At 46.4% G+C, this 15,739-nt stretch overlaps 1 protein-coding gene across 1 annotated transcript in view; it reads left to right on the forward strand.

The window, feature by feature from the left end:
• The first annotated feature begins 1,966 nt into the window (after nucleotides 1–1,966).
• The window catches only part of LOC106563190 (ubiquitin-conjugating enzyme E2 D2), a 36,326-nt gene continuing 22,553 nt past the window's right edge, over nucleotides 1,967–15,739 (forward strand). Inside the window, exons 1-4 of the mRNA XM_045703845.1 lie at nucleotides 1,967–2,534; nucleotides 10,326–10,389; nucleotides 11,412–11,443; nucleotides 11,612–11,689. Coding sequence (XP_045559801.1) covers nucleotides 2,511–2,534; nucleotides 10,326–10,389; nucleotides 11,412–11,443; nucleotides 11,612–11,689 — 198 coding nt within the window. The 5' untranslated portion in view covers nucleotides 1,967–2,510. The remainder of the gene's footprint in view (nucleotides 2,535–10,325; nucleotides 10,390–11,411; nucleotides 11,444–11,611; nucleotides 11,690–15,739) is intronic.

A 15,739-nucleotide genomic window follows, 5' to 3' on the forward strand; every position in this document is an offset into this window, starting at 1 on the left:
CCCCATCCGATGATACCCCCGGACAGGGCCAAACAGGCAGGATATAACCCCACCCACTTTGCCAAAGCACAGCCCCCACACCACTAGAGGGATATCTTCAACCACCAACTTACCATCCTGAGACAAGGCCGAGTATAGCCCACAAAGATCTCCACCATGGCACAACCCAAGGGGGGGGCACCAACCCAGACAGGAAGACCACGTCAGTGACTCAACCCACTCAAGTGACGCACCCCTCCTAGGGACGGCATGGAAGAGCACCAGTAAGCCAGTGACTCAGCCCCTGTAATAGGGTTAGAGGCAGAGAATCCAAGTGGAGAGAGGGGAACCGGCTAGGCAGAGACAGCAAGGGCGGTTCGTTGCTCCAGAGCCTTTCCGTTCACCTTCACACTCCTGGGCCAGACTATACTTAATCATAGGACCTACTGAAGAGATAAGTCTTCAGTAAAGACTTAAAGGTTGAGACTGAGTCTGCATCTCTCACATGGATAGGCAGACTATTCCATAATAATGGAGCTCTATAAGAGAAAGCCCGGCCTCCAGCTGTTTGCTTAGAAATTCTAGGGACAGTTAGGAGGCCTGCGTCTTGTGACCGTAGCGTACGTGTAGGTATGTACGGCAGGACCAAATCGGAAAGATAGGTAGGAGCAAGCCCATGTAATGCTTTGTAGATTAGCAGTAAAACCTTGAAATCAGCCCTTGCCTTAACAGGAAGTCAGTGTAGGGAGGCTAGCACTGGCATTGATTATATGCAACGCAGGACAAGTTCGTTAACCTAGTAATATCATCAACCATGTGTAGTTAAGTAGTGATTATGTGAAGATTGATTGTTTTTAATAAGATAAGTCTAATGCTAGCTAGCAACTTACCTTGGCTCCTTGCTACACTCGTGTAACAGGTGGTCAGCCTGCCACGCAGTCTCCTCGTGGAGTGCAATGTAATCAGCCATAATCGGCGTCCAAAAATGCAGATTACCGATTGTTATGAAAACTTGAAAATCGTCCCTAATTAATCGGCCATGCCGATTAATCGGTCGACCTCTATTTCGTATTGTTAAATAAATAAATAATAATGAAGATATAGAAGGTTAGCCTGGTCGAAGATCTGTTTGTGCTATCCTTCCAACTCTTTGTCATGCCAAACATGACAAGGAGTGGAATGTTAGCACAAACAGACTGGTACCCAGGCTAATATAAGGTAGCCTACACCTGAAAAGTTGTCCTATTTATTTTCAAAAAATGAAGTAACTTTTTGCGGAGCATGTTATTTTCTTTTGACTACAGTTGTGTCACTGAAAAACTAAGTGCATATATATATATATATATATATATATATATATATATATATATATATATATATATATATGCTGCCATATTTAATTGTAAATGATCTCATAATTCATCATCTGTACTAAGCTCCATGTTCATGGTCACTTCAGGTTTATTTAGGTTCAGGTTTATTTACAATAACATAAGCTACCATATTGTCTACTGTGGATTCTAAATGAATGAATTATGTTTGCTCACACTGTATGCTCTACGGTTGTTCCTATGATACTTGTGGTACCGATATGTATGAAACACAACATTGAACAGTGGCTCCTTTTGTTGCTGAGATGTATGACAACTAATTATTTTTTGCATATAAATTATATCATGAGACTTTGTGTGTGTGTTTATTATAACTATGTGTTACCTAATATATAAATAGGTACCCATATTTGCATTGCTTGCTGTTTGGGGTTTTAGGCTGTGTTTATGTTATACACTTTGTGACATCTGCATGGTTTAAAAGGGGCTTTATAAATACATTTGATTGAAATTAGGTTCATATTAGTGGGATATTTATATGAAGGTCAAAAACGTTATGTGTGAAATTCAACAATCTTATTTGTTATTAGTGCAGAAGGGGTTGGTGCGGACTGAACCACAGGACCGCCCAGTATGAATACATGATCTAGCTAGCAAGCGGTTAGCTCTCTGTCATGCTACTTGTTATCGGTACGGAGAGGACATCTTGTTAACATTTTAGCGGAAGAACACTTATTTATACAAAGCTACGAAGGAATATATATATATACACACACGTTAATGACGATTAAAAACGTAGTCGTCCGTATTGACTTTTATTTAAAGTGAAGATTAGATAGCTAGCTATTTTGTCAAGGAATTGTTTTTTTTGTTTTGTTTTTTTTCCTCGACGCACAGCCGTACGTTAGCCATCTAGCTAACGTTAGCCTAGCTAGCTATATTAGGGTCGACGTTTAACGTTAGCCTAGCTAGCTATATTAGGGTCGACGTTTAACGTTAGCCTAGCTAGCTATATTAGGGTCGACGTTTAACGTTAGCCTAGCTAGCTATATTAGGGTCGACGCTTAACGTTAGCTAACATTGAATTTGTCTGTCCGGCTAGCTAGCTAGCTACCCTGTTATACCTCGTCAGTTGCCCAGTTGGGCAAACTCGGTGAAGATTCACATTGCAACATTGATTGCAATACTCTCGGAGCGAGGATGGCGCTGAAAAGGATCCACAAGGTAACTTAACTAGGTAGCTAGTTAGCCAAATATGGCTAAAGTTGGCTAGTTAGCAATCTAGTTAACGCCCGTCCCCATATCCAAATATTATTTATCATCTGTGCCATCGGTTTTGTTGACACTAGACTGGCTAGCTCGTTAGGTAGTACCTAGCTACCTAGATAACGAGTTTGTACCATACCTATTACTAGTTATTTGGGTGTCAAACTACTGATTTCAGCACCTAAAGAATAGCCCGTAATTACACGTTATGATCGTACTGTAATTGCCTGCTATCCTTTTGGGTGCTGAAACAAGTCGTTTTTGTTAAGATCTAGCTAACGTTTAGTTATTAAGTTAAGTTAGTCGCCACTCAACTCATCGTAAATCGTACCAGTTTGATCGGCTAACTTCTGATACAAGGCCTGTCTGATATATAAAAAAAACAACAGCATTTCTTTGAGGCAACATTGATGCTAGTTGGCTACTGAAAGTCAATTTCAGTCGTCATTGTTGTGCTGCCAGCTAGCTAGATGTTAGCTGAACGGTAGATAGCCTTCTCACCAGATCTAGCTAAAAGTTACCGGTAACGAATGCTAACGAAACGTTAGCTAGCAAAATGTACATGTAAGATGAGACCGACTAGCTAGCTAGGTGGATAACACGTTTAGCTAGGAAGATCACTAACAATGTAAATGAATATAAATGTGTGTATCTTAATTATTGTACTCTTATCTGAACCTGCTCCTCTATAAGCCACTAGCCAGCGACACCTCAGCCATTTTGATGAAGTTGGGCCATTGATATCCCAATGGAGAGACCCCCGGGGTGGGGGCATATGAATACATATGGGCATATGAATACAGTCATTACTGGTTACCACTCACTGTTACACATCTGCAGGTGTAGTTAACGGTTCATATTTGATAAACACCAGTTTAAAAGGGCTTAAATGAAGTTACATAAATACAACAGAGGTAATGCCACACAAGCTTTGTGGTCTGCGTTTTTTTGGAAGTACTGCCAAATTCTCTAAAACAGCGTTGGAGGCGGCTTATGGTAGAGAAATTAACATTCGATTATTGACCAACAGCTCTGGTGAACATTCCTGGAGCCAGCATTCCAATTCCCTCAACTTGAACCGTCTGTATCATTGTGTGCATTTTATTGTCCCCAGCTGCAAAGAGCTGCAGTTAGTTCCAGAATGGGTGGCAAGGAATGTTAGTCCCAAATATTCCCAAAACTAAATGCATTGTATTTAGGACTAAACCCTAAACCTCAACTAAATCTTGTTATCAATCATGTGGAAATTGAACAAATTGAGGTGACTGAACTGCGTGGAGTAACTCTGGATTGTAAGCTGTCGTGGTCAAAACATATTTATATAACAGTAGCTAAGATGGGGAGAAGTCTGTCCATTATAAAGCGCTGCTCTGCCTTCTTAACAACACTATCAACAAGGCAGGTCCTACAGGCCCTAGTTTCTACCTTCTTAACAACACTATCAACAAGGCAGGTCCTACAGGCCCTAGTTTCTACCTTCTTAACAGCACTATCAACAAGGCAGGTCCTACAGGCCCTAGTTTTGTCGCACCTAGACTACTGTTCAGTCGTGTGGTCAGGTGCCACAAAGAGGGACTTAAGAAAATTGCAAAATTCTCCGGACAGCACAGCTGGCCCTTAAAAGTACACAGAGAGCTAACAATAATAATATGCATGTCAATCTCTCCTGGCTCAAAGTGAAGGAGAGATTGACTTCATCACTACTTGTATTTGTGAGAGGTATTGACATGTCGAATACACTGAGCTGTCTGTCTAAACTACTGGCACACAGCTCAGACACCCATCCATACCCCACAAGACATGCCACCAGAGGTCTCTTCACAGTCCCCAAACCCATCACAGACTATGGGAGGCACACAGTACTACATAGAGCCATGACTACATGGAACTCTATTCCACAACAAAATATATAAAAAAACTGGTATAAATGCACCTTATGGAACAACGGTGACTGTGAAGAGACACACACACACACACACACACAGGTACAGACATACGCATACATTGTAGTATGGTGGTATTATAAATTGTTGTATTGTAGATAAGTAGTGGTGTAATAATGTTATATGATGTACTGTTTTATATTTTGTTTTATGTGTAATGTAAGTAGTGTCTTAATGTGTTTGGACCCCAGGAAGAGTAGCTGCTGCCATGGCAGGAACTAATGGGGATCCATAATAAACCCCAGGAAGAGTAGCTGCTGCCATGGCAGGAACTAATGGGGATCCATAATAAACCCCAGGAAGAGTAGCTGCTGCCTTGGCAGGAACTAATGGGGATCCATAATAAACCCCAGGAAGAGAAGCTGCTGCCTTGGCAGGAACTAATGGGGATCCATAATAAACCCCAGGAAGAGTAGCTGCTGCCTTGGCAGGAACTAATGGGGATCCATAATAAACCCCCAGGAAGAGTAGCTGCTGCCTTGGCAGGAACTAACGGGGATCCATAATAAACCCCAGGAAGAGAAGCTGCTGCCTTGGCAGGAACTAATGGGGATCCATAATAAACCCCAGGAAGAGTAGCTGCTGCCTTGGCAGGAACTAATGGGGATCCATAATAAACCCCAGGAAGAGTAGCTGCTGCCTTGACAGGAACTAATGGGGATCCATAATAAACCCCAGGAAGAGTAGCTGCTGCCTTGACAGGAACTAATAGGGATCCATAATAAACCCCAGGAAGAGTAGCTGCTGCCTTGGCAGGAACTAATGGGGATCCATAATAAACCCCAGGAAGAGTAGCCGCTGCCTTGACAGGAACTAATGGGGATCCCTAATAAATGCAATTTGTCATGCTGAGACAGGAAACGGCCTTCCCTAAACTGTTCCCACAAAGTAGTCTAGAATGTCATTACATGCTGTAGCGTTAAGATGTCCCTTCATTGTAACTAAGGGGCCCGAACCATGAAAAACAGCCCCAGACCATTATTCCTCCCCCACCAATCTTTACAGTTGACACTATGCATTCGGGCAGGTAGCGTTCTCCTGGCATCCACCATGCCCGTGATTAATAGGGACTGACCTATAGCCTATCATAATCATATCAATACATTTGTTATAACAAACTCTCTGAACATCGTAAAAAAAAAAAAATAGTCCCACATTTTGTAACCTTAAAGATTTGTTCAATTGTTTGCGACGTTGTTGTGGTCGGTGCTCACGGAATCAGTAGGTTATTAAACAAACACTCAAACAGAAGCGGGTTCTGTCATATTTCAGTACATACAGAGCTTTCAGAAAGTATTCAGACCCCTTCGGGGTTTTTTTTCCCCCACACTTTGTTACCTTACAGCCTTATTCTAAAATTGATTGTGTCAAGGCACAGATCTGTTGAAGGCGCTGTCTGACAAATTGCAAGCGCTACCGCAACGCCAAGCCTCGGTTCTGCTGCTACTCTGTTTATTATCTATGCATTGTCACTTTACCCCTACCTACATTATATTACCTCAACTACCAACACTGCTGCTACTCTGTTTATTATCTATGGATGGTCACTTTACCCCACCTACATTATATTACCTCAACTACCAACACTGCTGCTACTCTGTTTATTATCTATGGATGGTCACTTTACCCCTACCTACATTATATTACCTCAGCTACCTAGACTAAGCTGCTACAAACCTGTTTATTATCTATGGATGGTTACTTTACCCCACCTACATTATATTACCTCAACTACCAACACTGCTGCTACTCTGTTTATTATCTATGGATGGTTACTTTAACCCACCTACATTATATTACCTCAGTTACCTAGACTAACCTGTACACAACCTGGTTATTATCTATGGATGGTCACTTTACCCCTACCTACATTATATTACCTCAGTTACCTAGACTAACCTGTACACAACCTGGTTATTATCTATGGATGGTTACTTTACCCCCACCTACATTATATTACCTCAGTTACCTAGACTAACCTGTACACAACCTGTTTATTATCTATGGATGGTTACTTTACCCCACCTACATTATATTACCTCAACTACCAACACTGCTGCTACTCTGTTTATTATCTATGGATGGTCACTTTAACCCCACCTACATTATATTACCTCAACTACCAACACTGCTGCTACTCTCTGTTTATTATCTATGGATGGTCACTTCACCCCTACCTACATGTACATATTGGCTCGACTAACCTGTACCCCGCACATTGTCTCTGTACCGTAACACCCTGTATATAGCCTCCACATTGTCTCTGTACCGGTACCCCCTGTATATAGCCTCCACATTGACTCTGTACCGGTACCCCCCTGTATATAGCCTCCACATTGACTCTGTACCGGTACCCCCCTGTATATAGCCTCCACATTGACTCTGTACCGGTACCCCCTGTATATAGCCTCCACATTGACTCTGTACCGGTACCCCCTGTATATAGCCTCCACATTGACTCTGTACCGGTACCCCCTGTATATAGCCTCCACATTGACTCTGTACTGGTACCCCCTGTATATTGCCTCCACATTGACTCTGTACCAGTACCTCCTGTATATAGCCTCCACATTGACTCTGTACCGGTACCCCCTGTATATAGCCTCCACATTGACTCTGTACCGGTACCCCCTGTATATAGCCTCCACATTGACTCTGTACCGGTACCCCCCTGTATATAGCCTCCACATTGACTCTGTACCGGTACCCCCTGTATATAGCCTCCACATTGACTCTGTACCGGTACTCCCTGTATATAGCCTCCACATTGACTCTGTACCGGTACCCCCCTGTATATAGCCTCCACATTGACTCTGTACCGGTACCCCCTGTATATAGCCTCCACATTGACTCTGTACCGGTACCCCCTGTATATAGCCTCCACATTGACTCTGTATCGGTACCCCCTGTATATTGCCTCCACGTTAACTCTGTACCGGTACCCCCTGTATATAGCCTCCACATTGACTCTGTATCAGTACCCCCTGTATATTGCCTCCACGTTAACTCTGTACCGGTACCCCCTGTATATAGCCTCCACATTGACTCTGTACCGGTACCCCCTGTATATAGCCTCCACATTGACTCTGTACCGGTACCCCCTGTATATAGCCTCCACATTGACTCTGTACCAGTACCCCCTGTATATAGCCTCCACATTGACTCTGTACCGGTACCCCCTGTATATAGCCTCCACATTGACTCTGTATCGGTACCCCCTGTATATTGCCTCCACGTTAACTCTGTACCGGTACCCCCTGTATATAGCCTCCACATTGACTCTGTACCGTAACACCCTGTATATAGCCTCCACATTGACTCTGTACCGGTACCCCCTGTATATAGCCTCCACATTGACTCTGTACCGGTACCCCCTGTATATAGCCTCCACATTGACTCTGTATCGGTACCCCCTGTATATTGCCTCCACGTTAACTCTGTACCGGTACCCCCTGTATATAGACTCCACATTGACTCTGTACCGGTACCCCCTGTATATAGCCTCCACATTGACTCTGTACCGGTACCCCCTGTATATAGCCTCCACATTGACTCTGTACCGGTACCCCCTGTATATAGCCTCCACATTGACTCTGTACCGGTACCCCCTGTATATAGCCTCCACATTGACTCTGTACCGGTACCCCCTGTATATAGCCTCCACATTGACTCTGTACCGGTACCCCCTGTATATAGCCTCCACATTGACTCTGTACCGTAATACCCTGTATATAGCCTCCACGTTAACTCTGTACCGGTACCCCCTGTATATAGCCTCCACATTGACTCTGTACCGGTACCCCCTGTATATAGCCTCCACATTGACTCTGTACCGTAATACCCTGTATATAGCCTCCACGTTAACTCTGTACCGGTACCCCCTGTATATAGCCTCCACATTGACTCTGTACCGGTACCCCCTGTATATAGCCTCCACATTGACTCTGTACCGTAATACCCTGTATATAGCCTCCACGTTAACTCTGTACCGGTACCCCCTGTATATAGCCTCCACATTGACTCTGTACCGGTACCCCCTGTATATAGCCTCCACATTGACTCTGTACCGTAACACCCTGTATATAGCCTCCACATTGACTCTGTACCGGTACCCCCTGTATATAGCCTCCACGTTAACTCTGTACCGTAACACCCTGTATATAGCCTCCACATTGACTCTGTACCGGTACCCCCTGTATATAGCCTCCACATTGACTCTGTACCGTAATACCCTGTATACAGCCTCGTTATTTTACTTTTTAATTTATTTTATTTAGTGAATATTAACTTAACTCTATTTTCTTAACTACATTGTTGGTTAAAGGCTTGTAAGTAAACATTATACGGTAAGATTGTTGTATTCGGCGCATGTGACAAATAACATTTGCCAAAAGGCAGCTAAAGGACTCTGACCATGAGAAACTTGGTCTAAATGCCAAGTGTCACGTCTGGAGGAAACGTTGCGCCATCTCTATGGTGAAGCATGGTGGGGATGTTTTTCAGCGGCAGGGACTGAGAGACTAGTCAGGATTGAGGGAAAGATGAACAGAGGAAAGTACAGAGAGATCCTTGATTAAAAACCTGATCAGGACTTCAGACTGTAGTGAAGGTTCACCTTCCAACAGGACAATGACTCTAAGAACACAGCCAAGACAACACAGGAGTGACTTTGGGACTAGTCTCTGAATTTCCTTGTGTGGCCCGGACTTGAAGCCAATCTTAGGTCTCTTGAGAGACCTGAAAATAGCTGTGCAGCGACACTCCCTATCCAACCTGACAGAGCTTGAGAGGATCTGCAGAGAAGAATAGGAGAAACTCCCCAAATATAGGTGTGCCAAACTTGTAGCGTCATACCCAAGGCTGTAACGTAACATTTTTACATTTTTAGTCATTTAGCAGACGCTCTTATCCAGAGCGACTTACAATAGTGAATGCATACATTTCATGCATTTTTTTTGTACTGGCCCCCCGTGGGAATCGAACCCACAACCCTGGCATTGCAAACACCATGCTCTACCAACTGAGCCACAGGGAAGGCAAAACTGTGTGGAAAGGTAAACGGGTCTGAATACTTTCCAAATGCACTGTATATATGGATGATTTATTAAAGCCAGGCACATTTAACAGTTAGGCTATTGATTACAGAGTTCATTCATTTGGTGTCCTCTCTCCTCAGTTTTCTTAGACAGTTAAGGAAAAGTCTGTTTTCTCATTTCCTAACTCCGCTGCTGCCTCCACCGCATTGTTGTCAACAGTCAATATGGTGTTTTAGCTTTGCTAACCCTGGACCCAGGCGATACTTACATCCCTAATGGCACCCTCTTCACCACTTTTGACCAGGCCCCATAGGTCCGTTTTGTCTGTAATGTGAACAGTACAACAGCTTTCCGTCAGTGGTTGCCGAACACGGTAGAGGTTATGCTTTTGCCACATTTGTATAGGTGGTGTCGATTGACCGTCTGACTAGTTCTTGGAGAAATGGCTGCTTCCTTTTTTCACAACAACACACAGTTGGGTTGTTAATCACTATGCACCAAGAAAACAAACAGCAGTGAGGAGGGACTTCCTGAACTTTCAAATACCAAACACTTTTTTTTTCTCCCTTTGCCATACGTTTTTGCTACGGTGTGTGCTCTACTGAGTATGGCCCCGGTGTAGGTTACTTTGGGCTCATAGCCTATAAGCCCAGTGACAAGCTATCCACTCATTCTTCTTTGTTCTCAGACTCACCCTGTTGCTTTAATCATTCAAAATGTCTGCCTCTGGTTTCGAGCTAATTGTTCCTCGTCTGTCTTGTTGATTGCAGGAGCTGAACGATCTGGCTCGTGACCCTCCAGCACAGTGCTCAGCAGGACCGGTGGGAGACGACAGTAGGTGTCTTAAGACTTTTTTGTTTTGTTTTTATGGTTCTGTTGAAGGCAGTTATTCTTCATCTTGGTCCTGGAGAACCAAAAAGGGCTGAATATTTTAGTGTTTTTTGCCCGAGCACTAATACACCTGATCAAAGGTGCGTTAAGAAACACTGGTTAAATATTATAATGATCCTTAATGTGCACAAACTCTCCTTCTCTCCCCCCCTCCCCTTCTCTCCCCCTCTCCTTCTCTCCCCCCCTCTCCTTCTCTCCCCCTCTCCTTCTCTCCCCCCCTCTCCTTCTCTTCCCCCCTCTCCTTCTCTCCCCCCTCTCCTTCTCTTCCCCCCTCTCCTTCTCTCCCCCCCTCTCCTTCTCTTCCCCCCCTCTCCTTCTCTTCCCCCCCTCTCCTTCTCTCCCCCCTCTCCTTCTCTCCCCCCTCTCCTTCTCTTCCCCCCCTCTCCTTCTCTTCCCCCCTCTCCTTCTCTTCCCCCTCTCCTTCTCTCCCCCCCTCTCCTTCTCTCCCCCCTCTCCTTCTCTCCCCCCTCTCCTTCTCTTCCCCTCTCTCCTTCTCTTCCCCCCTCTCCTTCTCTTCCCCCCTCTCCTTCTCTTCCCCCTCCTTCTCTTCCCCCTCTCCTTCTCTCCCCCCTTCTCCTTCTCTCCCCCCTTCTCTCCCCCCTCCTTCTCTTCCCCCCCTCCTTCTCTTCCCCCCCTCCTTCTCTTCCCCCTCTCCTTCTCTCCCCCCCTCTCCTTCTCTCCCCCTCTCCTTCTCTCCCCCCTCTCCTTCTCTCCCCCCCTCTCCTTCTCTTCCCCCCTCTCCTTCTCTCCCCCCCTCTCCTTCTCTCCCCCCTCTCCTTCTCTCCCCCCTCTCCTTCTCTTCCCCCCTCTCCTTCTCTTCCCCCCTCTCCTTCTCTTCCCCCTCCTTCTCTTCCCCCTCTCCTTCTCTCCCCCCTTCTCCTTCTCTCCCCCTTCTCTCCCCCCCTCTCCTTCTCTTCCCCCCTCTCCTTCTCTCCCCCCTTCTCTCCCCCCTCTCCTTCCATCAGTGTTTCACTGGCAAGCCACAATCATGGGACCTGTGAGTACCAGTCATGTATCCTACTAAAATGTGGAGAATTGTAAAAAAAAAAAAAATCTTGAATTGCTGTTTTGATGACTGTGTTAAACGTTCTGGAAAGTAAAGACGGATGGAGGGGAAACGTTGATGAGTCGTTATTACAGACGATGATCTCTCTCCTTTTTTCAGAATGACAGTCCATATCAGGGCGGTGTTTTCTTCTTGACTATTCATTTCCCTACAGACTACCCTTTCAAACCCCCTAAGGTAAGGGGTCATGTCGCTTCGCTGGGGGTTAGCAAAGGGGATCGATCCTAAATCCCCGTCAGGTTAATGTGTGGTAGGAGGGGGGGGTTACTAGTTAATGTGTGGTAGGAGGGGGGGTTACTAGTTAATGTGTGGTAGGAGGGGGGGTTAGCAAAGGGGATCGATCCTAAATCCCCGTCAGGTTAATGTGTGGTAGGAGGGGGGGTTAGCAAAGGGGATCGATCCTAAATCCCCGTCAGGTTAATGTGTGGTAGGAGGGGGGTTAGCAAAGGGGATCGATCCTAAATCCCCGTCAGGTTAATGTGTGGTAGGAGGGGGGTTAGCAAAGGGGATCGATCCTAAATCCCCGTCAGGTTAATGTGTGGTAGGAGGGGGGGGTTAGCAAAGGGGATCGATCCTAAATCCCCGTCAGGTTAATGTGTGGTAGGAGGGGGAGGGGGGTTAGCAAAGGGGATCGATCCTAAATCCCCGTCAGGTTAATGTGTGGTAGGAGGGGGGGTTAGCAAAGGGGATCGATCCTAAATCCCCGTCAGGTTAATGTGTGGTAGGAGGGAGGGGGTTAGCAAAGGGGATCGATCCTAAATCCCCGTCAGGTTAATGTGTGGTAGGAGGGGGGGTTAGCAAAGGGGATCGATCCTAAATCCCCGTCAGGTTAATGTGTGGTAGGAGGGGGAGGGGGTTAGCAAAGGGGATCGATCCTAAATCCCCGTCAGGTTAATGTGTGGTAGGAGGGGAGGGGGGTTAGCAAAGGGGATCGATCCTAAATCCCCGTCAGGTTAATGTGTGGTAGGAGGGGGGGTTAGCAAAGGGGATCGATCCTAAATCCCCGTCAGGTTAATGTGTGGTAGGAGGGGGGGTTAGCAAAGGGGATCGATCCTAAATCCCCGTCAGGTTAATGTGTGGTGGGGGGGGGTTAGCAAAGGGGATCGATCCTAAATCCCCGTCAGGTTAATGTGTGGTAGGAGGGGGGTTACTAGTTAATGTGTGGTAGGAGGGGGTTACTAGTTAATGTGTGGTAGGAGGGGGGGTTACTAGTTAATGTGTGGTAGGAGTGGGGGTTACTAGTTAATGTGTGGTACGAGGGAGGGGGGTTAGCAAAAGGGGATCGATCCTAAATCCCCGTCAGGTTAATGTGTGGTAGGAGGGGGGGTTACTAGTTAATGTGTGGTAGGAGGGGGGGTTACTAGTTAATGTGTGGTAGGAGGGGGGTTACTAGTTAATGTGTGGTACGAGGGAGGGGGGTTAGCAAAGGGGATCGATCCTAAATCCCCGTCAGGTTAATGTGTGGTAGGAGGGGGGGGTTAGCAAAGGGGATCGATCCTAAATCCCCGTCAGGTTAATGTGTGGTAGGAGGGGGGGTTAGCAAAGGGGATCGATCCTAAATCCCCGTCAGGTTAATGTGTGGTAGGAGGGGGGGTTAGCAAAGGGGATCGATCCTAAATCCCCGTCAGGTTAATGTGTGGTAGGAGGGGGGTTACTAGTTAATGTGTGGTAGGAGGGGGGGTTAGCAAAGGGGATCGATCCTAAATCCCTGTTAATGGTGGAGAGGGGGGGGTTAGCAAAGGGGATCGATCCTAAATCCCCGTCAGGTTAATGTGTGGTAGGAGGGGGGGTTAGCAAAGGGGATCGATCCTAAATCCCCGTCAGGTTAATGTGTGGTAGGAGGGGGGGTTACTAGTTAATGTGTGGTAGGAGGGGGGTTAGCAAAGGGGATCGATCCTAAATCCCCGTCAGGTTAATGTGTGGTAGGAGGGAGGGGGGTTAGCAAAGGGGATCGATCCTAAATCCCCGTCAGGTTAATGTGTGGTAGGAGGGGGGTTAGCAAAGGGGATCGATCCTAAATCCCCGTCAGGTTAATGTGTGGTACGAGGGAGGGGGGTTAGCAAAGGGGATCGATCCTAAATCCCCGTCAGGTTAATGTGTGGTAGGAGGGGGGGGTTACTAGTTAATGTGTGGTAGGAGGGGGTTACTAGTTAATGTGTGGTAGGAGGGGGGTTACTAGTTAATGTGTGGTACGAGGGAGGGGGGGTTAGCAAAGGGGATCGATCCTAAATCCCCGTCAGGTTAATGTGTGGTAGGAGGGGGGGTTACTAGTTAATGTGTGGTAGGAGGGGGGGTTACTAGTTAATGTGTGGTAGGAGGGGGGGTTACTAGTTAATGTGTGGTAGAAGGGGGGGTTACTAGTTAATGTGTGGTAGGAGGGGGGGTTACTAGTTAATGTGTGGTAGAAGGGGGGTTACTAGTTAATGTGTGGTAGGAGGGGGTTTACTAGTTAATGTGTGGTAGGAGGGGGGTTACTAGTTAATGTGTGGTAGGAGGGGGGTTACTAGTTAATGTGTGGTACGAGGGAGGGGGGTTAGCAAAGGGGATCGATCCTAAATCCCCGTCAGGTTAATGTGTGGTAGGAGGGGGGTTACTAGTTAATGTGTGGTAGGAGGGGGGTTACTAGTTAATGTGTGGTAGGAGGGGGGGTTACTAGTTAATGTGTGGTAGAAGGGGGGGTTACTAGTTAATGTGTGGTAGGAGGGGGGTTACTAGTTAATGTGTGGTAGGAGGGGGGGTTACTAGTTAATGTGTGGTAGAAGGGGGGTTACTAGTTAATGTGTGGTAGGAGGGGGGGTTACTAGTTAATGTGTGGTAGAAGGGGGGTTACTAGTTAATGTGTGGTAGGAGGGGGTTTACTAGTTAATGTGTGGTAGGAGGGGGGGTTACTAGTTAATGTGTGGTAGGAGGGGGGTTACTAGTTAATGTGTGGTACGAGGAGGGGGGTTAGCAAAGGGGATCGATCCTAAATCCCCGTCAGGTTAATGTGTGGTAGGAGGGGGGTTACTAGTTAATGTGTGGTAGGAGGGGGGGTTACTAGTTAATGTGTGGTAGGAGGGGGGGTTACTAGTTAATGTGTGGTAGAAGGGGGGGTTACTAGTTAATGTGTGGTAGGAGGGGGGGTTACTAGTTAATGTGTGGTAGAAGGGGGGTTACTAGTTAATGTGTGGTAGGAGGGGGTTTACTAGTTAATGTGTGGTAGGAGGGGGGGTTACTAGTTAATGTGTGGTAGGAGGGGGGGTTACTAGTTAATGTGTGGTAGGAGGGGGGGTTACTAGTTAATGTGTGGTAGAAGGGGGGGTTACTAGTTAATGTGTGGTAGGAGGGGGTTTACTAGTTAATGTGTGGTAGGAGGGGGGGTTACTAGTTAATGTGTGGTAGGAGGGGGGGTTACTAGTTAATGTGTGGTACGAGGGAGGGGGGGTTAGCAAAGGGGATCGATCCTAAATCCCCGTCAGGTTAATGTGTGGTAGGAGGGGGGTTACTAGTTAATGTGTGGTAGGAGGGGGGGTTACTAGTTAATGTGTGGTAGGAGGGGGGGTTACTAGTTAATGTGTGGTAGAAGGGGGGGTTACTAGTTAATGTGTGGTAGGAGGGGGTTACTAGTTAATGTGTGGTAGAAGGGGGGTTACTAGTTAATGTGTGGTAGGAGGGGGTTTACTAGTTAATGTGTGGTAGGAGGGGGGTTACTAGTTAATGTGTGGTAGAAGGGGGGTTACTAGTTAATGTGTGGTGGGGGGGGGTTACTAGTTAATGTGTGGTGGGGGGGTTACTAGTTAATGTGTGGTAGTAGGGGGTTACTAGTTAATGTGTGGTAGGAGGGGGGGGTTACTAGTTAATGTGTGGTAGGAGGGGGGGTTACTAGTTAATGTGTGGTAGGAGGGGGGTTACTAGTTAATGTGTGGTAGGAGGGGGGGTTACTAGTTAATGTGTGGTAGGAGGGGGGTTACTAGTTAATGTGTGGTACGAGGGAGGGGGGTTAGCAAAGGGGATCGATCCTAAATCCCCGTCAGGTTAATGTGTGGTAGGAGGGGGGTTACTAGTTAATGTGTGGTAGGAGGGGGGGTTACTAGTTAATGTGTGGTAGGAGGGGGGGTTACTAGTTAATGTGTGGTAGGAGGGGGGGTTACTAGTTAATGTGTGGTACGAGGGAGGGGGGTTAGCAAAGGGGATCGATCCTAAATCCCCGTCAGGTTAATGTGTGGTAGGAGGGGGGGTTACTAGTTA

Source organism: Salmo salar, chromosome ssa01 (genome assembly GCF_905237065.1).
Source record: "Salmo salar chromosome ssa01, Ssal_v3.1, whole genome shotgun sequence".
Lineage (NCBI taxonomy): Eukaryota > Metazoa > Chordata > Actinopteri > Salmoniformes > Salmonidae > Salmo > Salmo salar.